Source organism: Salvia splendens, chromosome 16, assembly GCF_004379255.2.
Source record: "Salvia splendens isolate huo1 chromosome 16, SspV2, whole genome shotgun sequence".
Classification (NCBI taxonomy): domain Eukaryota; kingdom Viridiplantae; phylum Streptophyta; class Magnoliopsida; order Lamiales; family Lamiaceae; genus Salvia; species Salvia splendens.
This window is the reverse complement of record NC_056047.1, coordinates 13,256,337-13,282,885: the sequence shown is the minus strand read 5'-3', so window position 1 is coordinate 13,282,885 and position 26,549 is coordinate 13,256,337. Positions and strand designations below refer to the sequence as shown.

The window sequence follows — 26,549 nt, the reverse complement described above, 5'->3', positions numbered from 1 at the left end:
ATACATTCTCTCTCAATTAAAAATAGGAACTTTGGAAGTAGCACAAATTTTAATGTAAAATTAATAAAATAAGAGTGAATAAGATTTTCAAAAAATGGGTAATGTAATAGAGATGAAAAGAAAAAGTAGTGAAATTATTGTTAATGTCTCCTAAAAATAAAAATAAAAATAAAAAATTTAGGACACGAATCAAAAAGTATTGAGTTTCTATTTTCTTAAACAGAGAGTATTTATCAGAGATTAATACGTAATAGAACATGCAAAACAAGAACTCCTATTCCAAGAGGGAAGAAGCGTGAGTTGTTAAGATAGGAGAGAGACCATGACCCTTCATGCAAGAGAATAATAAATTAAGCCAAATCCTAATCATCTATGAAAATAAATACTATAAAGATAAAATTAAATACTAAAATTAGATGAAGTGGAATAATAGTATCCATACCATGTTGCAATACGTAACTAGACTACAACTCTAATTCTATAATCCAGAGGAATTGATAGCAATTTACATAAAACTATTAAAGCTAGTTATGAGAAACATCCATCATATTGGAACTTTTTGCATTAAACCAACACAAGCAAATAAATGCTGCTCTACTTCATACTTGATTGATGACTTGCTGCTGTGGAGAAAAGGAAACAGTTTTAGAGGTCTGCTCAGATGCATCTGCAAGGTTCTCGAACATTCTCAAGATCTCCGTGGTATCCTCTAAGTAGTACTTGGCCTTGCTCGGCTTCTGCCCAACTGTGCATGCAAACACTTCAGCTACCGGAGAGAGGGAACCATCGTCCTTGGCACTCATGATCACCTCAAACATGTCCTCATCAGACCGGTCATCACCTATGCACAGCACAAAATCGGGAAGCACTTCCTTTTTGCGCGTCATTGCTAGAATCCTCTCAGCTACAACGCCTTTGTTGACCCCCTAGTGGACACAAAACACGTTCAGGAATGCGTTCAACAAGATATCAGTCATGAGTCTGCCTACTTGCGCCATATTTCAGTCGCACGAGTAGATGCGGTGGAACTATTGAGAATCCAAGAATGCTAGAACGCATTCCAATTTTGACAACACTAACTTTAACAGCAATTTCACAATATTTAGCTTGTTTAAATCCGTACCACTTAACATACTACACTTCAACTATGCGGCACCGATACGGATACGCGTATCGGTATCCGAAGGATACGGATACGCGGATACGGCTCTTTCCCAAACAACCCGATACGCGGATACGTTTTAACTATTTTTTTTAATAAATAATAATAGTGCAAAATAAATTACAAAATAGATATTCTAATTCAACATAGAGACATTAAAGGTCTATTACACTCAAAATAACATGATAGCAGCAGGTTCTAAATTAGGAAATAATTAAAAGGTAGTAGCAAACTAGCATCAAGCCATCAACATCAAGCTTCTTCCTCATTCCCCGTCTCCTCCAGCTCCACACCTTCATCCTCGGCATCACCCAATCCAAATGATACAGCCTGCAACTCAGGTTCATCAATGGAGAGGTCAGCAACTTCAAGAAGACCAACACCACTAAGGGAATCAAAAGAATCTCCCCCAACATCCCACATCCTTGTCTCTCCTTTCTTGTATGCATCAGTTCTTCTTGACAAATGTCTCAGATTTGAGTGCACAAAGACCAAATCTTCAGCCCGCTCAGGAGTTAAGGCATTTCTCTTGACACTATGGATGAAGCTATATGTGCTCCAATTTCTTTCACAGCAAGAAGAAGAGGCCGGTTGGCTGAGCAGTTTCATGGCCAAACTCATCAAAAGAGGGATAGATTGTCCATGATTTGTCCACCATGTCATTGGGGAAACAGCCCATCTATCATGTATAGAATCAGGGTCATTGAATTCTTCTGAACAACTAGAAAACCTTGCATATTCTTCCTTCACTGCAGCCAACTCTTGCGGTATGCGAAAGAATTTCTTGAAGCAAGTCATCCTCATTTGTGATATTTCCTTGTCCTTGTGGGGGGGTAGTCGGCCAGCACCTTCTTGAAGCCACATGTTGCTGTAAAATCTGGAATTGGCAGCAATTTAGATCATGAAGTTAAAATGAAAAAATGAAGAGCAAAGAATCTGAATTTTAATTGCACAGTGCATATTACCTTGGATTGAGTGAATGAGCCAAACAATGAAGTGGATTATTGCCTTTTGTCCACCTAGCAATCAATATATCATGAATAACAGAGTAGAGGTCTGACTCCTCATTTGGTTCCTTCCCTTCATACAAATATATTTCTTTCTTCACTTTCTCAATCATTGAATCCCACATCTCATAGATTAAGTGAAGACACGGGGTGTCGGTGTCCGCAAAGCGTATCATATCATAGATAGGACTAGTGAACCTAAGAATGTATTCCACATTGCCCCACCAGACATCACTTAGTATTTTTTCCTTTACATGTTGGGCAGTTGAAGCATCCTCTTTGTAGATGCTCCATTTGTCACTAATCACCATGTGTTGGAGAGCTGCTTTTACCTCAACAAACCGTTTTAGCATACACACAACCGATGCAAATCTTGTTTCAGCAATAGAGAGCAACTTCAAATGGCTGAACTCATTAAACATGGAAAGACGCATGCCATGATTCATTATGAAATTCTTGATCATAGTAGCCTCAACTTTGACATTGTTTATAAATTCTAATCGACTCCAAACCTGCATATCCTCATCAGTAGGTGTCCTTGGCAGTTTAGGTTCACATATATTTTTCATAGCAAGGTTGAGAGTATGCACTACACAAGGTGTCCAAAATATGTGATCATTTTCAGCTTCAATTAAAAGACCCGCACCTTTGCAATTTGCAGCATTATCTGTGATGATTTGTACCACATTTTGTCGACCTACTTCATCAATGATAGCCCTCAACTTCTCAGCAATATATTCTTTTGACTTGTATTCTCCTTCACAATTGTCAGCCCTCAAAAACATTGGTGCTTTCTCAGAAACAGCGGTGAAGTTGATGATTGGCCTCCTCTGAGGATCTGACCAACCATCAGAGCAGATTGTGACCCCTTTCTCTGGCCATGTGCTCTTTGTACTCTCCAATAGAGTCTCTATGTGCCTTCTTTCTTGCTTGAGCAGTGATTCCCTTGCCCTGTTATACCCAGGTATTGTGTAACTTGGCAAATTGCGGCTGCAAGCAAATGCAAAAGCTTCTCTAAAATATGGGTTTCTCAGAAAGTTGAAAGAAATCCCTCCAGAAAACATTGCTCTAACAATTAAAGCATCCAAGTGCTTGCGGTCTTGCAATGCCCATGATTTTTCCAATTGAGAAACAGGCCCCCTCTTGGTCCTCTTGCTGTTGTCTGAAGGAGCTACAGGCAAAGAAACAGTGCATGCCTTTGATCTTTCCAATAGCTCCTTACACTTTTCCACTTCCCTCCTCATGTCACTCAGCATTTCAAATGAAACATTTGGACATGTCTTAATCCCCTGTCTTAATTTTTGCAGCAAATGAGCTTCAACTCTTGTATAGCTAGTGCTTTTTGAAAATGGACAATAGTTGCATCTCCATAATATATTTCCTCCACCAGGTTTAGGCTTCTCTAGAATGGTGACATGATCCCACAATGGAGCCCTGATATCAGTTATTTGTCTGGACCCAGATCCAACACTAGAACTAGCAGCAGAACTAGCACTAGAACTAGCAGCAGTAGCACTCAGATTTGGAGATGCCATACTGCTGAAATTATAATTGAATTGAATTGGGGGAGCAAAAAACTGAATTATAACATAGAAAAGCGATGGCAAAAATAGATACATAAAACGAAAAATCTAAAAAAAAAAGCATACCGAATCTATGGAGGCGGGGAGTTTTTGACCTAGCTGCGGCTTTCTCAATTGTGTGGAATCTTATATTGTATAGAGCATCATTATTTATAGAGCTAGATTTGTTCATCCAGCTGCAATGGGCTACATCACAAATGGGCTTTTTGGTCCAGCCCGTTAATTCTATCGGGCCGGCTCCTTTAGATGGGCTTTAAACTGGGCCGTATCCACCGAGATACGTATCGAATCTGAGGTTTCCCGGCCCAATACGGCCCATCCCGCGGATACGCCCAGGATACGTATCCGTCGCGTATCCGTCGCGTATCGGTATCGGATACGTATCCGATACGCGATACGGCAACAAAGTGAAGTATCCGTGTTATATAGCACTTCAATACTGTTCATGTCTCCTAGTTGAGACAATGAGAGGTCAGATACGGAATATATGTGTAAGTGAAAATAATTTCTTGGACAAGATGAAAAAGGTAGTAAAATATTAGCCGAAAACTAGATGCAGTCTTGTAGGCTAACCTGGGGCTTTACTTCAACAATGTGCTGGCCACTCTTGACAGAAACAGGTTCGTTTGCCAGAACACTCTCGAGGTGATCATGAAGTTCCTTAGCCTGACACGAGCCAAAATCTGGATCTGCAAGCTGGTAATTCCAGACAAGTGCACTCTCTTTTGCTTCTATGAAAGAACCATCTGTTGTTTCTGTGTATAGCTGCATTACAGGTTCGGCAATCTGCTTCCAGTAAAAATCTTGTGCAGGAAAACAAGTTTCCCAGTCCGGCTGGTTTTGTGCCCTGCAAACAAAATGTTATAATAATCAATAAGTGATAAAGATTATTAGAACAAAAAACCTAGTTTAAACTCAGCATGAATGCGGAAACCGAGTGAAGGTTTCTTGTCTAAGTCCTGTCAGGAGAGTAAAGTTTTGGGAAAAAATTGAATACCTGGTTAACCACAAAGCTAAATAAAATAGACCCTGAATAAGCGGCTGAGAGGCTAGAAGCTCGTGTATGGTACGTAGCAGGTAACAGCAATACACTAAGGTGGGGTTCGGTTTGCAAGATAAAATAATACCAAGATACAATCTAGGATTGAGTTGTAAGATTATTTTTGTCATAAGGGGTTAGCTATGACTAATTATCCCATGATTATCTATATATGATTGAGTTGTGGGGTTGAATCTCATGATCCAAACACACAACAAATTTAATGCCGAATACAATCTTGCAAACCGAACAACCCGTAAATGTATTACCAAATGCAGCCAAAAACAATTTCTGGAACAATTATCTTCTGTGACACGTATAAACTTATACATTCTATTTTAGCATACAGTACTATCACTTCACCATCATCAGTAAAATTGGGTTCTTCGAGATCCACACAATAAGATATTGCTGGTGTTGGTTGGGAACATATGATAATTAGCATAGATTTCACTGGAGCTTAAAGAAAACGGAAGCAAACCGTGGAAACAAGCTATTGTCTGATTGACTCTAATAGGTTGCACTTATTTTAACTTGACGTGGTTGATGTACTTACGTCTAAAGGCATGCTTGCAATGCAAAAGTAAGTAATTATATACTCCATCTGATAGCCTTAGGTGATAAGAAGAAGTATATATAAGCACTTTTTGCTACAAGAGAATGGACTAATTCATTAATCAAATGCAAGAGTGCCTTACCTCACAAAATACCCATGCTCTGCTCCAATTCCTAGGTTTTCACAGGAAGTAAACCATCGTGTTAAGATCTCTTTATTTTTCCCACTTACAACAAAGACTGTGTTCTTGGCATCTCTGCAGAGTTTATTCAGTATTTCAATAGCCTCAGCATCTGGAGCTGCACCCAGAGTACTCTGTGATGTCATTGTGCCATCATAGTCCAAAAGAATAGTGCGGTTCTTAGTCCTTTTGTATGCAGACACAAGGTGCTCGACTGACAGCTTTCTGAAACTCGGATCCAAGGCAATAACACGAAATCCTAACCCAAAACCAATACCCCAGCATCTTCTCCTTATGTGATCCCTACATGCTCTTTCGAGATCTTGAAAAAAGCTGTGAGCCCAATAGGCAACATCATGGGTACTTACATACTTGTAGTGCTTATCATGCCGCATTTGCTTCTCTGACTCCGGAACAATGAGAGCTGAATCCATAGCTTCCTCAACAGAATCAATGTTCCAAGGGTTAACCCTTATTGCACCACTAAGAGATGGTGAGCACCCAATGAATTCAGAAACAACCAACATACTCTTCTTTGGTGATGACGGATTTAAGTTCAATGTTTTGTCCAACTTATCCGTTCCTTGCCTGCACACAATGTACTCATAAGGTATCAAATTCATCCCGTCTCTTACAGCAGTGACTAGACAACACTCTGCAATTATATAGTATGCAATACGCTCATAGAAGTGAAGATAAGTATCAACCAAGACTACTGGCTCATATCCTGGTTTCCCAAAGGTGTGGTTGATTCTTGCAACAATGGTGTTAGTTTCTGAGCGAACCTCCTGAACATCTTTCCCCCGGCCTCTAGCAGGATTAGCTATCTGAACCATAACAACTTTACCTCGTTTATCAGAATGGCGAGTAAGCAACTGCTCGAAGGCTAGAAGCTTTAAGCTTATACCTTTGAAAATATCCATGTCATCCACCCCAAGCAAGACAGTCTGACCCTGAAACTTATCCCGTAACTGTGCCACCTTAAGCTCTGTATCTGGAAGATCCAGCACGGAGCAAAGCTGGCCCATGTGAATACCAACTGGAAGGATTTTAATGCTGACAGTACGACCATAGTACTCAAGCCCTATATAACCACGCTTAGATTGATACGATACCCCCAGCATTCTGCTACAACAAGACAGAAAATGTCTTGCATAGTCAAACGTATGGAAGCCAATAAGGTCCGAGTTCAAGAGTGCCCGTAGGAGTTCAGTCCTTACAGGTAGAGTTCGATATATCTCTGATGATGGAAATGGACTATGGAGGAAAAACCCAAGTTTCACCCTGTTAAATCTCTTTCTCAAAAATGTTGGTAACACCATCAAATGGTAATCATGAACCCACACAAAGTCATCATCGGGAGTGATCACTTCCATCACTTTATCAGCAAATATTTTGTTTACAGAGAGATAAGCTTGCCACAGCGTACGATCAAACCTGCCACCAAGATCTGGGGATAGAGGAAGCATATAGTGAAACAAAGGCCACAAGTACTGTTTACAAAAACCATGGTAGAATTTACTGAAGAGCTCTGGTTGAATGAAAGCAGGGACACAGTTGAACTTCTCGAGCAATGTTTGGGCTACATCATCTTGTTCACTTAATTCGATTTCCTCTTTAAGAGAACCAACATATATCACCTCCACATCTTCACCAAGTCCATCTTTCAGTTGTAAGAGAAGAGAATCCTCATCCCAACTGAAGCTCCACACTTTCTTACCATCTGACTCGTTCCTTTGAGCACGAAGTGGGAGCTGATTCCCAACAATAATCATACGCTCTTGTGCAATAGAGGAGGGCACATCAGACCCACCATTACTTCTACTTTCATCGTCTAGCTCAGATAACACCCCAGCTACAGTTGCAACACGAGATAGCTTCTTGAACCCACGGCTGAAGGTAGGTGATGATCCACCAGAAGTAAGATCCAATAAGTTGGAATAAGACCTCGAAACCATTATTTAAAGAATTGTATCTCGGCCAACACAGAACTCTTTGTAACTGATGAAGAAATCAAGCTCTGCAAATGAAGCAGAAAATCATGGTATGGAGCAAATGAACATATAAACTGTAACCAACAAAAACTCCACAAATAAGCCCTTTTCACCTTAACAAGCAAACAGTTGCTATTATCTATCATACATAAATTACCTGTAAGCATGGAAATTATAAGGGAACACTAGTTGTATTTAAAGAATGACCACACCACACAACAACCCTTATAAATGTGGTCAAGCTCATAAAACAAATCAGGTATGCCTCTGACAAGCTTATTCAATCCATCTTCCACCATCAAAGCCAGTTCCTATACTAGAAAAACCATCAATTTACAGAGAAAAATTACCACAGTAGCATTGCAGAAAGTGGGCAACAAATTTTTCAAAAAAATAAAAAGTGAAAAACAACTCAAAAAGCAACTCACACAAGGAAAGTGAAGTGTTGGAAGATAATAATAGCCAATGAGAAAGTTGAACAGTGAGCGATTACCTCGCAAGAAAGTGGCCTTAAAAAATCATCCAAGATTCCCACTGAAAGCAGCACAGATCAGATTCCCATCTTCTCCCACTGACTACAATGCCATCAAGAAAACATTTTTCCTCATCTACTTCTCCTGCAAATGCTAATTTCGTTAGTGAGCTAAAATCACAAAACGGCACTCAAAGTAATGGTGTAGGTAAAGATTCCCCTCTTCTCTCTCTCTCACACTAAAAAGACAGGAGGAGAATAGGTCTTGAAATGGTGCAAATGTGCCTGTGATGAAAGCAAGAAGGAAAAACAGTGAGCTGCAAATATTGTTTTTTGTCACATAGTGCTTAACCATGGTTTAATTAATGCCACTTAACTCTTAACTAAAACTTACCCCAATTTATAATCTACCAAACTATGGGACCACTGCCCTTGCTTTTAATTACAAATAATTCCTTAATTTTTCTTTATATTATAAAAAATATACTATTCATATTTTATGCTCATATGTCATATCAAATATTTATCAAATGGGAATTGATTAAAAAAATATCCTGCGTTTGCATCAAAGAAGTAATAATGATGGCCATATCAGCCAATGAGGAGATGAAGAGTGTTAAAGCAGCTGTTATTCGAAATCAATTAAACAATAATCATCTCCACTTTTTTCCCCTGGTTTAGTTAAAAGCACCAACATCTAGTAAATAGTTAGTTTAGTTAGGCCCCAATTTAATCTCCCACGCTCAATTAATTAGTACACGATTCCTTTTTTATCTGTTATACTAATATAGAAATACATATTCTTTTCTTCAAAAGATTGAGATATGTATTTTTATAACATTTGATGTGCCTGGCTATAATGTTCGCTGTTGTTTTATCTTTTGGGATAAGTTGATAATTAGGAAAAAAATATTTAAGATACGTCAAACTATTCGAGTGCATCCTAGAATGTCTTCTAAATAAATAAATAAGTATTCAAATAATGCCCAAGTTTTAAAATTTATTTCATAATCTAACACCCGTTAAATATTTACGTGACAAAATCATTAATTTTTAAAAACAAATTTGGGCTTGAATGTGTTTAATTATTTTATCACTTGAAGATTTTACACGTGCATGTAATTTGTAAAAACAAATTTGGGCTTGAATTTTGATGGTAATAGATATACAAATTGCACTTCTTTAATAACAAAAAAAACTTTGTGGATATTAGTACATTACCATAATTCATAAACTAAAGAAAATATTGATATGTTTGAACCGTAATTCATATTCAAGTGTCCAATCTTTTATTTATGAAATTCATTTTGATATAAAAACATAAATAGACGTGGATGTCATTTTAGATGGTGAGTGGAGTGATTTTGCCAACTAAACAAGAAATAATGGTTTTGTCAATGAATATCTAATCAATGTTAGAATATAATATTACAAGAACTTATCATGTAATTTTATGGTAATTTCAATATAGTTCAAAATTAAACTTCACCTAGGAGCCTACTAACATTGCTCTTATAATTTTGTTATAGAAATTTGAATGGAAAATAAAAAGTCATCTTATGGCTGTACCTAGCCGGAATAAAAGTTAGCATGTTGCACCACTCTAGGCACAAGAGAGCGATTGTGTCGGCTCTAGTCAAACTCATAGAGAGGCTCATAATTGTGCATTTCTTTCATGGAGTACTCAAGTTTTTTGTTAATAAAATGATATACATTTGGTGGACTATTGCTAAAAAAGGTTAGAATAAAACACTACAAACTTTTAACAATCGCTTCTACTGAAATGTTTCTTAATTCTTAGGAAGGAGTACTTAGCAATGTTCGGTTAAGAGTAAGGCAAATGTCATTACTGATCTTTCAATAACTGTAGTTTTGTATAAATTGATTCGGAAATCTCTTACAAAAAAATCGGATATTGAATTCTCTACTAATGGAGCAGGATCTCTATAGAAAAAGACGAGATGTATATGTTTAATTTGAAGAAGTATTAACAGTTGAACTGTCGTAGGTGAATGTTTGTGAGGGGCAGCAGGGCCCTGCTGTGATTTGTGCACAGCAGGGGATCCTCTCCCCCATTGAGAACGACCAACCCACATGCATAGAAAAAGCAGATTACTCTTTTGGGGAAAGAAAACAAGATGAGCTTGGCATTCCACCCAAAAATGTCATATATCCTATAGTTCAAAGTTCGCATGTGGTGAAAATAATGTACTAATCTTATACAAATACTATAGAAATGTGGGATAGTTTAGAAGGTCTCTTATACAAATACTATAGAAATGTGGGATAGTTTAGAAGGTCTCTTAGAGCATCCGCAGTGGCGGACGTCTCGGTGGACGTCAGACCGGCGTGCCGAACGTCCGCGCGGGACGTCCGCCATTGTGTGCATGTGATGCAGATACGGACATCCGCTGCGGACACCGCAGTTCCGCGGCCTTCCGCTGACGTCCGTGCGGACGTCCGCCATTGCGTTGACTCTCACGGATGTCAGCGCGGACCTCCCGATTATTGCATTAAAAGTTTTTTAAAAAATTTCTATAAATACGTCTCGTTGCACTTCATTTCATTCGCACTAATACAACCACTTGTATTAATGAGTATCTCTCTCTAAACTACTTTTCTTTCGAAGAACAATGGAGCATCACGATAGCGATTCCTCCGCTACGAGCGAGTCACAGTCGCCTTATTTTCCCGGCGGCGGGAGTACGCCGATGTCCGCCGCGATGCCCCAAATGCAGGGGATGATGCCCCAACCTCAAATGGTGGCGGGGATGATGCTCGGGTACTACAACATGTACTCACAGTTAGTATGATGCCCCAAATGTCCCAGATGCCCGGAGCGAGTGCCGGAATACCCCAAATGCCAGGGATGATGCCCGGAATGCCCGGTATGATGATGCTGGGATGATGCAGGGGTCGTCGGCGGCTGCGGGGGGAGTAGGCAGGGGGTCCCCAAATCACCGGTGGACAACGTCTATCGGCCCTATATGGATTTACTGTCGACGGACAACCCCTCGAGTACTCCTCTCGAGACTCAGTTCACTGGCATCGATACGTTTTTCGATGGAGGAGTTGGGGCTATCTCCGATCCGGGATTCTCCCACAGACGCACCAACGGCGATATGGAGGAGGGGGAGGACATGGAGAGTGAGGGGCAGGGGAAGGGGCAATACCTCGCCTGTCCCGATGTACAGTGGTGAGGCGGGGGAGGGGTCCAGCGGGAAGAAGAGGACCGTCTGGAGCATGGAGGAGTGCATTGTGCTGTCGAAGGCGTTGATCAGTGTAGTGGAGGATCCCTACGTCGGGGCGAACAAGCACATCGACAGGATGTGGTGGTGCATTAGCCAAAGCTACCTCCAGTTCAAACCGTCAGGGGGGAAGCCTCACAATGGAGAGCAATGCCGGAAACAGTGGGAGCGGCTGAGAAGGCAGCTCAACCAATTTGCTGGCATTTACACAAACAACCTTCGCTCGGCAACCATCGGCATGTCTTCCGAGGATGTGAAGCTTCTGTCGCACCAGCAGTTCCCCCGACAGTGAAAAGGGGTTCGGGGAATTCAAATATTGGGAGGTCTATCTTGTGGTGCAGTCTTCGCCCAAGTTCACTGCGGGCGTTGAATCTGGCTGACCGAAGCGGATGAAGATCAGCGCCTCCGGAGAGTACAGTAGCAGTGCTGGTTCCCACAAACTCCCCCCTCCCGCCGAGGCAGAATTCCCGACACCCATATCGTCGAACCGCTGCCGTCGCCCGGTTGGGCAAATGGCGGCGGCGCGGACTGCGAGGGGAAGCGCTAGCGGATCCGCCGAGGCCCAATCGGCAGCGCCCACCCAAAACAATCCTGAGAACCCCTCATTCGCCCGCATCGCAGCACATGAACCTTGTTACGTGCAATGGTTGAATGTCGCCAATCGACCGACCCCCATTACAAGCGGTCGCTTAAACCCCTCATCAACAGTATGCGGCGCGATTTGGGGTTCGGAGACATGTCGGGGAGTGACGACGAGGGGGGTGGCAGCGGCGGTGACTACGAGGGTACTGGCGGCGGGGAATCCGAGGAGTGAGCCGACGATTTTTTTTATCTATATAATTTTTTTTAATTAATATGTATGTTTTTTATAATTATGTATCTTTTTTTTAATAAAGTGGTTGTAAGATCTCCGTATTTGCGCCGAATTTTTAATTCCGTAAATTGTTTAATTTGTGAATTTGTGAATTTTTATTAATGTGGGAAGTCCGTCGGGATGTCCGCCACTGAGTAGTGGGATGTCCGTATGACGTGGCATCTGCAGTGGGAAGTCTGTCGGGATGTCCGCCACTGAGTAGTGGGATGTCCGTATGACGTGGCATCTGCAGTGGGAAGTCCGTATGACATGGCGGGATGTGTTTTTGAGATGTCCGTGGGGATGTCCGCCGGGACATTCGCACCACTGCAAATGCCCTTAGCTAACTATTGCTTATCAGAATTTGACAACTTCATTTGAAAGGAAAGGTGGTTTCCTAGATGAAATCAATGGTGGATCTAAAATCTAAAAATAGAGAGATCGTATATTTTACTAATACTTTTTTGATGGAGTAATAAAATTAGCACTAGCATTTGTTAACTACAATTGGATTACAATATAGATAACACAAATTTGGTCAAAGGTCAACTCCGCAACTTTTAAAAACAATCAATTGGTATAGAAGGTTATAAATTCTGAACCTAATAAAGTTTAAACCCGATTAGCCCCAACCGAGTAGAGTTGATTCAAAATCCGTTAGGCTGACTCGATTAACATTGTGGTTATAAATATGTTCTACTTTATTTTCTCTCTTCATTTAATACACAAAATGTTTTTGAAATCTCGTGTCATTATCTAAGTGTGTTATTATCTAAGTGTGTCATCTATTATGAGACTAAGAGAGTGGTAAAGGTAGAAATAATAAATTGAAAGATTAATAGATAGTAGTATAAGGTTTTTTGTTTTGTAGAAAATAAAATAGGGTAACGGTAGTAATTGAAATTAATATAAATATAATATATATTAATTATATTTATATTGTGCTTTTCGCGAAACACAGTGCGCCGCTCTCACTCTGTGTGATGTCAGATGTGTGTTTAAAATCCAACTTCAACTCCATTTCCCCGTGACCGTACAACCTCCCGGCTCTCCTTTTTTTGGAGTAATATTTGCACAGAATCGATACTGCTATTTCCTCTTTCTATACCTTTCACCTTCGAATATCCCAATTTTTACGCCCAATTACTAGGGTTTTGATTTCCCCTCTTTTCATACTGAAATACAACCCTAATTCAACGCAACTAGATTTCATTTCCCCAATTATATATATATATATATATATATATATATATATATATATATATATATATATATATATATTTTGCTATACTCTGCCATAGAATCAATCAATGATCTACTGTGTTTTCTCTAATTTATGTAGTGTTGTATGATATGGATGCCGCGCCTACTTCTTCTAGTAGTACCGCCGGCGGGGGAGATGGTGCTCCTCCGCCTGCTCCCATGCCGGCGCCCAACGCGCCGCCACCGTTCCTGGTCAAGACTTACGATATGGTGGATGACCCCGCCACCGACAAGGTAGTGTCGTGGAGCCCTACCAATAACAGCTTCATCGTTTGGGACTCGGCCGAGTTCGCTAGAGACTTGTTGCCTAAGTACTTCAAGCACAATAACTTCTCCAGCTTTGTGCGCCAGCTCAATACTTACGTATGTTCTTTACTCCTATATTGCTCATTTTCATGCTGTGATGATGTTTCGAATTATATGATTTATCTGTCGATTTTTTTAATTTGGTTACTGAGGTACTTGATGGTGTTATATTTGGTTTAATGTCATTTTCTTTTAATTTTTGGTTGGGTGCCGCTTTGTGAGTTGTGCCTGTTTCAGTTTAATTTTTTTGGAATGATGCGTGTTTTTACTTTAAATTCAGTTCATTCTGGACCATAATAGAATCTAAGAAGGTCATGCTGAGACAGTTTTCTCTGTGTTCAAGTTGGATGTGGCCAATCAGGATGGACTATAGGGGGATAGATCTGATTTAGGAAGGAGTTATTGAACTTTTGGTGTTGGGGAAATTTAAGGTTGAGTATTTTGCTGAGAAAGGGTTGCATGAGAAGGTTTAGAAAATTTTGTTTGAGAAATATCTCGAATACTTGTGCATCTATGATGAGAAGGCTTTAGCAGCCATTTGGACATCCCAATAGTGTGTTTGACAGGGAAAAATATGCTCATTGAGTTTGATAAATTTACAGATTTCTAGCCCTGATTTATACGATGTAAGTAAGATATGAACTTCAGTATCTTAAAATTACTTTTTATGTTTGGGCAGTAACAGATTACTAATATTGTTGCTGAGCAACTTAAACATATTGTGCAATGTATTAGAGATAGGAATGTCATGATCCTTTTGGGTTATTTTTCCTTTTCTTCTTTTTGAAATGGAATTTCAATAGCTTTCTCTCAACTTTTCCAAATCTGAGATGCCATTTTGTATATAACATTTTAAACTTGTAGAATTATCCTTTACAGTATAATGCTTGAAATTTTGTGAAATCACTGCTTGGGAAACCCTTTATCTACTACCTTTCCTTTAAGTTATAGTACCTTCACTAATAAGGAAGAGGCAGTTCTGGAGGATAGGAGAACTGTCTGTTAGCTGTGTCCTTTTCACCATCGAAGTACAAACTAAAAATTATAGTACTAAAGTTTTTCGGATACAAATTTTTTAAATTATGATTTGCCTATTGTGGGACTGAACTGTTTTTGCCTTTCGTTTTCCAGTTTTGTTGAAGAAAGGAAGTCCTGCACTGGCTTCCAAGGTTTATTTTCCCTTAAAATCCCTATACAAATTAAGAAAATAAAGCTCGATAAAGTCATTACTGAAACTAACCATGATACTCTTAATTCACTTACTGCATTACTTTCAGCGGGTGAAGTGGGTTCCATGCTTACCTAGGTGAATCCTGCCATCTGTTATTGAAAACTAGTAGTCTGATCACTCTTTGCATTTGGATTACAATACAGAACTGTAAGCAATACATCCAGGGATCTGTTACATGTGTTAACATATACTGCACTGGCTATGTTTTACTCCTAAAATCTGATGTTCTTAAATGCAATTTAACAATCAACTGCAAGTCCATTGTTCATGTATATATGTGTGTTTGTGTGTTTGTGTGTTTGTGTGTATGTGTTTCAAATACATTCTTTGCAATCCACTGAAACAGAAAGTAACATTTCGAGATAATTTATTACAAATCTTAGGACAGCTACTTGTAAAGTTAATCTCAAGCATAGAAGGATTGATCTGCTCTGGGCACAAAATACATTATGTTGTGGAAAGACAAGGTCTTTATATATGTCAAACAACCAGTCATCATGACCTCATTATGTATATTGCGTAAGATAATATCCTTTGTCATCGAGTTCTGCACCCTTCATTTTATTATTTAAGATTAGAGCCTCACATCCTTTATGCTTTTGTTGAGATGTTAATTATTGGCACATGCTCCATTGTAGTCATATGTTTCAGAGTATGGTGTTCCATTCCCATAGTTGTAACATGTAATTTAATTTATTTGTTAAAGAGATTGATTGACGGCATTTTCTTATGAAATGAATCTACTCAAGAAGAGCAATTAGCTGATATCAACTTGTGGCACTTGCTTTTTTTTGCTATTATTTGTGTTAGAATGCTGGTTGCTGGTTTTCCCAGATAATGTGGTCAAATATTGTAGTTATGTTATATGGCGAAATATTTCTGTTTCTGGCACCAGATCTTGGTGTTCCATATAAATCTGGTAGCCACTTAATATGGAAACATATAGCTGGAACTAAATTTCAATACAATTATTTTAGAGATTGCTGTTGTAATTTGTTTGAGGTCACAATCAGGTACTTTCATCCTTCCATATAAGATAGCTAGTTCAGTATTAGCTTTGTAAGAGAATGCGGTATGAATGATGAACTCCTCACAATCTTTTCTCTGTGTATCTCTTGCCTGTTGTACAATGTATTGCAGCACAATGATTGAGTGTTCTATACTTTTATTTTATCTCCTTTGTGGGGTTTTGTCTGGCACAGGGCTTTAGAAAGGTTGACCCAGACCGCTGGGAGTTTGCAAACGAGGGTTTCTTAAGAGGACAAAAGCATCTGCTGAAAAGTATCATTCGTCGAAAACCTGCTCATGGACATCCTCAGCAACAACAGCAGCCGAATGGTCAGACTCCTACCGTTGGAGCTTGTGTTGAGGTTGGGAAATTTGGGCTGGAGGAGGAAGTTGAGAGACTTAAAAGGGACAAGAATGTGCTGATGCAGGAGCTTGTCAGACTGAGACAGCAGCAACAAACTACTGATGGTCAGTTACAAGCGATGGTTCAGCGTCTTCAGGGTATGGAACAACGTCAACAGCAGATGATGTCCTTCCTTGCAAAGGCCATGAACAGCCCTGGATTTCTTGCTCAATTTATGCAACAACCTACGGATAGTACCCGGCGAATAAGCGAAGGCAACAAGAAACGGAGACTTAAACAAGATGGTGTGACTGATGAGTCTGGCAGCCCTTCTGACGGTCAGATTATTAAGTACCAACCTTTGATTAATGAAGCTGCACAAGCAATGCTTAGGCAGATTATGAAACTGGATTCTTCTCCTAGGCTAGAGAAGTTTGGAAATGCTCCTGAGAGTTTCTTGATTGGGAATGGTTCTTCATCGTCTGATGCATTGGCGTGCGGCAGTTCTTCCAATCATGTTTCAGGAGTGACTCTTCAGGAAGTACCTCCGACATCTGGGCCTGGATTTGTTCCATCTGGCTCTTCTATTATGGGTTCTTCACCTGCAGCAACTTCAGAGGTTCAGACGCCGTTGGCTGGAGCTTGTACTGAAGCTGCAAATATTCAATTTGCATGTCAAAGTCCGGCGATTGGAGCTGAAGTAGGGCCTTTGATAACCCTTCCACCAGCAGATGATATAACAACTGACCTGTCTCAAATGGTCCATGATAGCAATATCGATATAATGGGATCTGAAACAGGGGGTGACATTTTCGTTGATCCCACGTCATTATCAGGGAGTGATAGACTCCCATTTGAGATAGGTGGATTTTCACCTGAATCACCGGTAGAATGGGTTAACATGGATGACCCTGTTGGATTTTCAGCAGAACTTCCTTCAGTTAGCGACCCTTTCTGGGAAAAATTCTTCCAGAGCCCACCTCCAGTTGATACTGAGATGCACTCGACCCTAACAGAGGATCTTCCCGAGGGAAATGAAGCAAAGCCAGCAGAGAATGGATGGGACAAATCTCAGCACATGGCTCAACTAACAGAGAAGATGGAACATCTCACACAAGATGCCAAGAAAGCTTAATTTCTCTAATTAATGTACGTCTCCTGTCTCACATAAATCCAATAGTGTTGTCATTGCCATCGCCTATTAACTTGGCTTTTATAGAGTTAATATCCTTTTGGTTCTGTAAACTGTATTTTTTCATCTCGTCGTCTTTTTACAATTTATCTGAAGTGAACTTGATAAGTTTGCTATTGATTCCTCTCACTTTACTATCGTCTGACTATGCTATTGTGAGAAGTTTGCTTTCTCAATTTGGACTCGTTTGCCTGTATATATACATTGAAGGCTCGAATCATGTCTGGGAAAAAGATTTGCCCCATTTTTGAATCTCACTTCTATGGTAAGAGTCTCGTAAGGCTAGGGAAACTATTATCGATCATCCCATGCGCAAATGTACATTGTTACATAGAGTTGGACGATTTTCTTCTCCTTTGATTTTCTCCACTCAATTATTATGGAGTAGATTTTAAGAGCTGAACAAATGATGATGATGATGATGATGATGGTGGTGGTGGTGGGCATAATGCAAACTGTAAATCAATACATGGAGGATATAGATTCAGGTCTTGATCAGAAAAGGGAACAACGTACAGAAACAGTACTTAATTTCGTTTCTTAAAAAAGGTTCACATGGTTTGACGTGCATCATATCCATCCTCAACTCGTGAAAGTTGGTAGTATTAATATTCCATTTAGTTTTTTTTTTTTAATTTCGAATTTCTCCTCACAACTATACATTTTGTTATTTTCTTCAAACATGGATTTAAATATTGATTGACCCAAAATCCAACATCTCTAATAAAAATACATAAAAAAGACACCAAATTGCATAACACTAACTAGTAGTAGTAAATCATAAGCCCCAACTTACATGTTCTCACAAAGTATACAACTGGAAACTGAATCATGAATCATAACTCAAAGCCCTTAATACTGATCTTGAATCATAAAACATATTACGTACTGTATACCATAATATTACACTGGTTTTCCTAAGGTATATGCATTTCTTGAAAAATATCTTCAGTCGCATGAGAATCAGGTCAGATGAACAGAAAGAAGAACATGTCATAGTTTCGGTGTAGCTCACTTCCCAATCGAAAAGATATCAGCAACTTAAGTAGAAGCTTTGAGGGTATTTTCGTCATTTGAGTGGAGCTATGTCATGACTTGCTGACAATTTTTTGTGCCCGTGTCGAAGAACACCTGCAATTCGTTTTTAATACTCATAGAATAACAGTTGATGAAATATGAAAATTTGTGTAGCATAGGCTTATATGACATCAATATAAGAGGTTTTAGCTCAGAGCTTGATTAGTTTAATAAAGTGTAACTTCAATAGAACAGCAGGGCAATAGATGTCAATATAAAATTGCACAACTTATAGGAGTACCACATATGATAATCAGTTCAATATATTTAGGGAGTTTTACTAGGGAATTTCGAAATAGATATGCACTGAAAATTACAATCACTAGTATGTATTGCTTTAACAAATAAGGTTAACTAAGCATCATTATCATACAATATAAAGTAGCAAGAAACATAAACATGGGAATTGCACAGTTTCTCATTCTCCAATCCCTCATCCTTGTAGATGCATTTTCACTATAAAATTGGACCTAGTCAAAGTTATAATATACTATATTCTTAAATAAAACTGATGTAGCAGAGCTATTCTCTTTCTCTTAAATCAAGCTATAGACATATCAATTTTCTTATTTTTTTCGGGTTCCTGACAAAAAATGTAACAACAAATGCATGTGTGCTTCATCAAGAGCCATATTTTGTAAATGTGCCACTTTAGTGATTTACCTGGTCGGGAAATCAAATTAATACGTGATCGAGGTCCGTCGAACATCCAGCTATCATCATCTAGAGATTTCACCTCCTTATCGAGCTTCCCCATCAACTCAGTCTTGAGTGCTGCAGAAAAAAGGTAAATTTTCATACTTCCCTTTTTGGTTTAAAGTCAAAGACATGCAATAAAACTGAAGCATTACAATATACTCATCTGTTTTCTGAATATAAGTCCACAGTTTTATTTAACAGGACAAACAATACTCTTGCCTGAATATAGGTCCATATGCACTTTTTAAAATCCAATAACTCCAAAGGAAAGAAAAATATGAAGGCATTCAATTCAACTGAATTATTTGTAGCTACTTCCATGACTTTTTCCCTTTTATCACAAGAATAGCTAAACACATAATGTAACTGTCATAAGTAACAAGTAACATGTAACATGTTATAGTTATTTTGCCAACAGAAAACTAAATTTCAGCTTTCAAACAATCAACTTTAGACTTAAAACCTTCCTGCTGCCTCCATAATAAAAAGATCATGAGAAGTCTCTAGGAAGCCCAGTCACCTAATGACGTAAGTGGTGATATAAGTTGTTTTGATTTATACATAGAAATTCAAATTCACTGATTTATCTTCTGAATCTGAACAACCAACTCCATATCTTAGTTCAACATGTTTGCATAAAGCCAAAAATCTAAAACATCATAACATCGAATGCAACCAAGCATGAAATGCTACACATATGCCTTCGACTCGTATTAATTATGAAATGTATCCTTTCTCAATCTTTTGATTGAGGTTTTACGCTTTGCATCAAGAACACTATTCTTTTCTCCTTCTACTAAAACAAACTTCGATTGACCAGTCACCCCAAGATGAAAATAACTCTTGATTAAATACGTTAAGATGAGAAATACTGATTTACATCACTCAGAGAAGTGCCTAACTAATTTTACATCCTGTTTTCATGTTACAAATGGTGCGGCTCATTTCAAAAGGTACAAAATCAAGCAATAACAAGATACCATAAACCGATTGGATAAGAAATTCTGTAAGCAATATCTTTCAACAAGTTATGTTGAAATTAGTTTCATTATTAATCAATTTTACCTTTAAAAAGGTTTCTCCAATCAAGCAACCTAATGTAGATTACATATCATAATTTGATTTCCCTTCAACACTGCCAACAAAAACAACTACAGCCACACATATTTACTGAATTTTGACAACAATTCAAGTTATAGAAACAAACAACAGAGAATTAGAAGTTATTATTTAAGAAAAAGGAGAAAAAATAACTGACCAAGAAGGGTCTGATCCTTGCGGTCTTGAATGGAGATTGCAGTATCGTCGGCCACCACCAACGCCAATTCATGATGTAAAGGATGACCATCGTCCGTCGTTGATGAGAAAGCTGCCGTCGCCCCTGCCGCCGACAAACTCATGTTTTCACTTTTCCCAAATTCTCTCTATTTTCAAATTAATTGTGTGTGGACCTTCCTATATACTCCATACACTATTTTTATGTAAACTTAATTTAAAGGAGAAAGAAATGTAAAAAAGAATTAATTTTTATTAATAGGTTAAAATGGAAAAGGAAACTGTGGAGTAATTTTGAATGAAGAAACTATCATTTCTTATTATTATTTGTAACCCTAATTATGAATTTAGAGACCCTTAAAAATTGAAAACAAATGCTCAAAATGACGATTGAACACAATTTTCTTAGCCTAATCTTTATTTGATTAGTGCTCCAAACCGAGGCAAATGGAGAAATATAGCTTAGTCTTTATTGTTGAATTCAGTTCACATATGAATTTAATATTTATATTCAATCTCGCAACTTTTAATAATGTAGTTTGCATAATTTAAATGGTTATTTGCCCGTAAGTTACAATTTTCAATGATGTAGTACTTATTTTTGTAATTAAATTTTAATTTTTTTACTTAAATTTGATATTCAATTATAATATAGTAAAATCAATAAAAACAAAGAATTGACATGTCGAGGGTTAGAGCATATGACAATTGACAATAATGAATTTGAAGATTGTGATCAAATTCAACACAAGTACGTACAACTGTAGAACAAAAGAATTTACAAGAAGCTCAAGCAACAAAAAAGCAAAGCACAAACCAAATCGGTATTCAACCATGTGTGTAAACTTTGTCAAAAACCCACCTCGAGATGAGGCACACCACACCTTGCAGACATAGCAAAAATGCTTTAAACATAAACAATCAACAAACAATACTTCAACCATTTCTCTCGATTTTCATAATTTTAGGGGATCACAATCAAGCCATAAGTACTATCACCACTATGAGAAGCACGATGCCGAATATTACCAGCAGTAAGCAAGTCTGCAAAATGGAGAAGAGAATACTTCAAATATCATGACAGTACAATGAATAACAAAATAGCCTATAAAAAACAGAAAGACTATCAGGAACCTTTAAACTAACAGTGTAATTTAACCAGGCAATTTCATTTCTATCAGATTAATAGCATGTGACAATATTGTCACGGAAATATGGGAAATGGAAACAGTAGAATGTTAACTGAAATATAATCTAGTACGGAACAAAAACTATAGAATGTTCTAATTCATATGCAACTGTACATGGCAGAGCAAGTGGTGCACCCTTTGATCCATGACTATTCCATACCAAGGGGTGAAAATAAACACTAGAATGTTTTTAAAGCTCCAAATTTTTTTTGCACACAAGTTACTCAAAGTCAACTTTTGCGCACAATGGCTGTTTGTACACAAAACTCACCAGGGATGAATTTGATTTCTGCATCTTAGCTGCTTTGAGAAGTTGGGATTTTCCTTGTCCAGTGGCAGCGTGAGCACCCTCAATGTGGGAGCCAATATCATCTACATATAGAAAAAAATCTTAGGCTAGGTCTGTTAAATGAGAAAAGCAATGTTAATACCAAGCAAATTACTTGCCTATCATAGTTCCTTGTTCGTGAACAAGTACCGCAAGGTCTTTGAAAATCTCATTTACTTCACCAATTTGATGTTGTATTTCTTCTATTCCTTGTTCTCTTTCCTCTATGATGGCCTCATTGAATGAAATCTCGTTGTCCAATAGCACAACCTCCTGCCTGCCAGTTAACCAGTAACAAATGAGCAAACCAAACTCATGAAAAATGGGATCTGAGCACAATTTCCCACAAAAGGGGTGATGTGAGATGTTTGTCTGAAATTTTTTTACAGAAATTTCAAAATCTCCACTGCAAAAAATTATGGCAGGCAACAAATTTTAGAAGTGTAGAAAGATGGAAACAGGAAAAAGGATGAATGAAGCAGACTAAAGGATTGTGAGGGTGTTATGTGCAACCTTTAAACTCAACAAAAAATAGGTGTGGACAAGATACATGTGTCCTCAGCAGAGTTTTCAGATATATTAAGTGGGCTGCCTTTTGACAAAAGATGATGCTTTTTAGGAGACTAGAAAGGGAAAAGTAGCATTAAATTGGAGTAGAAGATAAATATTGGTTAAGAGAATCCAGGTTGGTTCACCAGGTAAATGTATTCATCAGCAATCACGTTAAGACATTACATAGTAGTAGTACTATACTACAAACTTTGTGCATGCCACACATTTTGCAGGATATACCTATCCCACAAGATTCTGGAAGGCAAAGACTAACTAAAAAAAGATGTAAATGTGATGTACATGCAATGAGTATAAAAAAGTTTAGTCTTAGTTGAACATTAAAAAGTAATAACATAAAATATAATATAAAAATAAGTAAACTTTATATTGCTTTCGTCGACCTTTTTTATGAATATTGTTTTCATCAACATAGAAAAGTGTCAAAATTAAAATATTTTTTCGACATACCTTCTAGATTCCAAAAGCTGAGATCGTTGTTTTGGGGACTTATCTGCTCCTATGCCCATATCACTAGCTGAGTAGCTGCAGGAGATGGTTATTTCAAAAGATAGGCCACAGAAACTGTTGAACTAACTACACCACAATGATACTTTCAACAAGTATAAGACACAAAGTATCTATGATATAATGAACTACTAACACAAACAAACTACAGTTACAAGCAATGGAAAGACAATGACAATTATCTACAAGAGGAATGACATACCCTGACTTCTGAAAAATGCCTATAATAGAGCACAGCAATCCTAGCTCTGATATAGACAGCAAAATACTGTACTATATGTTTAGACAAAGATAAATGTAACCAACGTAATGTTATAGGTCAGCTATGTTAGCTAACTAGCAATAGAAATAGGGTTTAATGCTTGTTACTTTATGAATTGTTATCCACAATTTTCTTGGTTTATTCGATATGGCTGGCAAGTTATAATGAATCTCCAACAGAAACATGCTTAATTATAGACAAATCATGTCTAACTTTAGAAAATCAACGCCAAAATAAGGACCAAGTTCTTATACAAGAATCATACATTACCTAGAAGGAAGATCTGATTGAGAAATAAAGGGAGTATAAGCAGTTTCTCTCTCAGCTGCAAGCCGCTGCGCCTTTTGAAACTCCTTCAGTACTGCTTGAAAGTCTTTTGCAAGTTTTGCATCCGTGATTTTCTTGCTTGCCTGCAGGGAGAAGAATTGAAATTGGCGATTATGAAGGTGACAAGTAACACAGGCGATGAGATACAAAGACCCAAAGTCTGCCAAATCGATAGTTAGGACAAAGGAAGAAGCTTACACTGGCTTCAACATGGTGGTCTAATTCACTAGCTTGTTTAAGTTTATCTGAGGTATCCTTCACCAGCTGCCCGATATGTAGCCGTGTTTTGCGCCTGCAAATGCAATTGAGCAAAAGCGTAAGAACACCCAAAAAACAGAATACGGAATCACGATGCAAGGATAGATAAAGGAAGTATGTGGTATCTTGAGGGTAAATAGCTTCCATACAGCATGACAACTGCTTAATGCTTGCACAACTTGTAACATTGGAATTAGGAAATTTTTGGAAGACCAGAAGATAAAGGATTCACCTAAATAAAGGGAGTCTTAAGTTCATTCATCTCATTTTCAAAAGAAAGAAAAATATATGCATCTCCCTCTTTTAGCGCATATCTACACCCCAAAATTAATTCCAACCATCACCAAAAGATAACCAAACATGCATCACATTCCCCAAATGTGTTTGACCGAAACAGCACCCAACAAAACAAAACATTCTCGGAGGCTTCAGAAGAAATTACTTGGACTGGAGGTAAAATCATATTGTTAGTTGAGAAATGATCAAGACCAACAGGCCAATTCACCTATCTAATTATCATGATAATTACAGCATAATCTTCCAATAGTCCATTACTTAGAATTTAGAAATTGAATTTATTGGCTCACTGTCAAACATGTTGAATCTACTTTTTCGCAATTTCATGATTGGATTTGCTACTAAATATGCCTAATTCTAACAGATAGTCAACCAACAACAACTCAATCTCAGAAATTCAAATACGAGCACTAATCACAATACAAACTTGTGTGAACTCTCCGAATTTCGATACAGAAAAAGAAAATAAAGACGAACAGCTTTTCACGGAGATCCGGTGTGTCCTTGGGGGTTCCGAGGGTATTAACCAGGCGCTGGAATGTGGAAACTGCCGTGTTGATCTGAAAAATTCCAGAAGCGACCGCCTGCGTGGGGTCCTGCTTGCCATTGGCGTACCCCCTTCGCAACCCGTTTCCACGACCCGCCTCCAGATCTTGAAAACTCATCTTCCCCCTCCCTTATTTATCTTTGTTGCAGCAATTGAAACTAAACGTCACTCCTGAACAGTATAATCAAACCCGCGTACTAGAATCCTGTCACTGCAGCCCTGGATAACAGAGGATTACGGATAACTTTTTTTCCAAAATTCAGGGCTTTTGAGGAACAAAACAAAACCCTAGGGAATTTCGCAGGGAAACTCTGCAATTCTTGGAGAAACGTAGAGAACCGGGATTTTGGGGGAGAATATGAACAGATTGCGGAAGGAAGAAAAGAGAAAGTTTGGTTGGCTCTCCTTCGCAATTATCCTTTTCACCCCAAGAGAGAAGAAAAAATGTTTTTTTGATCAAATTGCGGGAGAGGGAGAGGGAGAGGGAGAGAGAGAGAGAGAGAGAGAGGCAACGACAGAATGATTTGCAATTTGCGTTATGTGGTGGGACGCAGGCTTTCCTTTGTGGTTGACACGTGGATAATTGAAAATAGTTATTAGCAGCGGGTCACTCTCGCAAGAATAAAAAATTGAGAAAAGTACAGACTTCGATTTCAATTTCAAAAAACGCTACTCCCCCGCTCCAAAAAATTAAAAAATATGCATTTTAGATTCTGCACCGATTTTAATATAAAATTAAAAAATAAAAAAGTGGTTAAGATAAAAAGTAATGAAAATATTGATAATAGAAAGTGGATCTCACTAAAAAAATTCCAAAATTTGAAAGTGCATATTTTTGTGTAATGGACTAAAAATGAAAGAGTATATATTCTTATGGAACAATAGGGAGTATTAAATACCATAATTGTAGTAATATTATGTTTAAGTACTCCATTCAATACCGAAGAAGGGTTTTAAATTTTGACCCTTGACAAAAGGAAACATTATTTGAAGGTGATGACTTTTCGTTAATGTTGTGTGGTGGCCTGCACTAATTGGATTTTGTGTTAGCAAATTGGATTATGTCAATGCATTTTGTTTATTGTTTGGATTTGGTTATGTGGAATTTGGTTTTGTGAATTGGGTTACTGTCCATAAGAAAAAATTGGATTCCAACGACTCATTTGGTAAAAATTATAGCAAATTGGATTATGTCAATGCATTCAATTCACGACTAAACTTTGTTAATCTTCCGTCATAGGAGTAGTTTTCTAACCATTTGCTAAATGGGTAATAGCGGCTAATATCACCAAATTAAAGCACTTCTAAATTTTCTCTTTAAGAGCATTTCCAATGGAGGCGGCGTCACCGGCACGCCGATTTTTTGCGGACGCCGGTGCTGACGCCGAACCATTACGAGCGGCGTCGGTGAAATCGGCGTGCCCACGCCGATCCTCACAGCGCCATTGTAGGCCCCGGATCGGCGTCAGATTTTTAAATTTTTTTTAAATTTTTCGAAACACTATATATACGCGCTTTGGACATCATTTTCATTCACACCACTTGTTTTAACGAGTACTCTCTCTATCTTAATTTTTGTACAAGATCAACACCGAGAAATGGAGAACACCAACGAAGGTACTCCAGTGACGACCGGGTCTCGGACTCCCCCGACTCCCGGGGGAGGGTCTCAGACTCTCCCGGCTCCCGTGGGAGGTGGTTGGCCTCTGATGACCGGGTACTACAACATGTGCCCGTGGCAGCAGATGATGCCACCGATGGCCGCGGGGGGAAG

General features: G+C 38.4%; 4 protein-coding genes across 11 annotated transcripts; 1 reads left to right on the top strand and 3 right to left on the bottom strand.

Moving 5' to 3' along the window:
• Positions 1–388: 388 nt before the first annotated feature.
• On the bottom strand, positions 389–8,340 carry LOC121771436 (alpha,alpha-trehalose-phosphate synthase [UDP-forming] 5-like). 7 transcript variants are annotated; one of them, XM_042168219.1, is made up of 5 exons: positions 8,016–8,339; positions 7,680–7,838; positions 5,490–7,548; positions 4,326–4,599; positions 389–926 (listed from the first exon to the last, which is right to left on the bottom strand). In XM_042168219.1, exons 3-5 carry the CDS (start codon positions 7,484–7,486, stop codon positions 600–602), a joined length of 2,598 nt encoding a protein of 865 aa, XP_042024153.1. In that variant the 5' UTR covers positions 7,487–7,548; positions 7,680–7,838; positions 8,016–8,339; the 3' UTR covers positions 389–599. The 7 variants fall into 7 exon arrangements, 6 of the variants coding, with proteins under 6 accessions (XP_042024153.1, XP_042024152.1, XP_042024151.1 ...); XM_042168218.1 differs by having other exon boundaries at positions 7,680–7,833; XR_006044041.1 differs by lacking the exons at positions 389–926; positions 7,680–7,838 and adding exons at positions 1,236–1,492; positions 3,819–4,204 and having other exon boundaries at positions 8,016–8,340.
• Positions 8,341–13,081: 4,741 nt separating this feature from the next.
• LOC121771439 (heat shock factor protein HSF8-like) lies at positions 13,082–17,575 on the top strand. 2 transcript variants are annotated; one of them, XM_042168224.1, is made up of 3 exons: positions 13,082–13,128; positions 13,438–13,721; positions 16,098–17,575. In XM_042168224.1, the coding sequence occupies exons 2-3, from the start codon at positions 13,449–13,451 to the stop codon at positions 17,379–17,381; spliced, it is 1,557 nt and encodes a 518-aa protein (XP_042024158.1). In that variant the 5' UTR covers positions 13,082–13,128; positions 13,438–13,448; the 3' UTR covers positions 17,382–17,575. The 2 variants fall into 2 exon arrangements, with proteins under 2 accessions (XP_042024158.1, XP_042024157.1); XM_042168223.1 differs by lacking the exon at positions 13,082–13,128 and having other exon boundaries at positions 13,379–13,721.
• Positions 17,576–18,188: 613 nt separating this feature from the next.
• Positions 18,189–20,741, bottom strand: LOC121769999. Its single transcript, XM_042166792.1, has 3 exons — positions 20,473–20,741; positions 19,179–19,289; positions 18,189–18,569 (listed from the first exon to the last, which is right to left on the bottom strand). Exons 1-3 carry the CDS (start codon positions 20,612–20,614, stop codon positions 18,508–18,510), a joined length of 315 nt encoding a protein of 104 aa, XP_042022726.1. The 5' UTR covers positions 20,615–20,741; the 3' UTR covers positions 18,189–18,507.
• A 456-nt stretch (positions 20,742–21,197) lies between these two features.
• LOC121770063 (syntaxin-22-like) lies at positions 21,198–25,296 on the bottom strand. The gene is made up of 7 exons (XM_042166859.1): positions 24,706–25,296; positions 23,872–23,965; positions 23,617–23,756; positions 23,028–23,102; positions 22,127–22,284; positions 21,951–22,051; positions 21,198–21,533 (listed from the first exon to the last, which is right to left on the bottom strand). The coding sequence occupies exons 1-7, from the start codon at positions 24,891–24,893 to the stop codon at positions 21,468–21,470; spliced, it is 822 nt and encodes a 273-aa protein (XP_042022793.1). The 5' UTR covers positions 24,894–25,296; the 3' UTR covers positions 21,198–21,467.
• Positions 25,297–26,549: the final 1,253 nt, after the last annotated feature.

Bases quoted from the DNA above. Each gene is read 5' to 3' on its own strand.
- LOC121771439 (XM_042168224.1), top strand. From the start codon at position 13,449: ATGGATGCCGCGCCTACTTCTTCTAGTAGTACCGCCGGCGGGGGAGAT. The intron at 13,722-16,097 runs GTATGTTCTTTA...TGTCTGGCACAG, and splicing joins TGCGCCAGCTCAATACTTAC to GGCTTTAGAAAGGTTGACCC.
- LOC121769999 (XM_042166792.1), bottom strand. From the start codon at position 20,614: ATGAGTTTGTCGGCGGCAGGGGCGACGGCAGCTTTCTCATCAACGACG. The intron at 19,290-20,472 runs GTCAGTTATTTT...TTTTTTCTGCAG, and splicing joins CAAGGATCAGACCCTTCTTG to CACTCAAGACTGAGTTGATG. The intron at 18,570-19,178 runs GTAAATCACTAA...AACGAATTGCAG, and splicing joins TAATTTGATTTCCCGACCAG to GTGTTCTTCGACACGGGCAC.
- LOC121770063 (XM_042166859.1), bottom strand. From the start codon at position 24,893: ATGAGTTTTCAAGATCTGGAGGCGGGTCGTGGAAACGGGTTGCGAAGG. The intron at 22,285-23,027 runs GTATGTCGAAAA...GTTAACTGGCAG, and splicing joins CAGCTTTTGGAATCTAGAAG to GCAGGAGGTTGTGCTATTGG. The intron at 22,052-22,126 runs GCAAGTAATTTG...TTCTATATGTAG, and splicing joins CGAACAAGGAACTATGATAG to ATGATATTGGCTCCCACATT.
- LOC121771436 (XM_042168219.1), bottom strand. From the start codon at position 7,486: ATGGTTTCGAGGTCTTATTCCAACTTATTGGATCTTACTTCTGGTGGA. The intron at 4,600-5,489 runs GTAAGGCACTCT...TTTTGTTTGCAG, and splicing joins GAGCATGGGTATTTTGTGAG to GGCACAAAACCAGCCGGACT. The intron at 927-4,325 runs GTTAGCCTACAA...TGTGTCCACTAG, and splicing joins TTGTTGAAGTAAAGCCCCAG to GGGGTCAACAAAGGCGTTGT.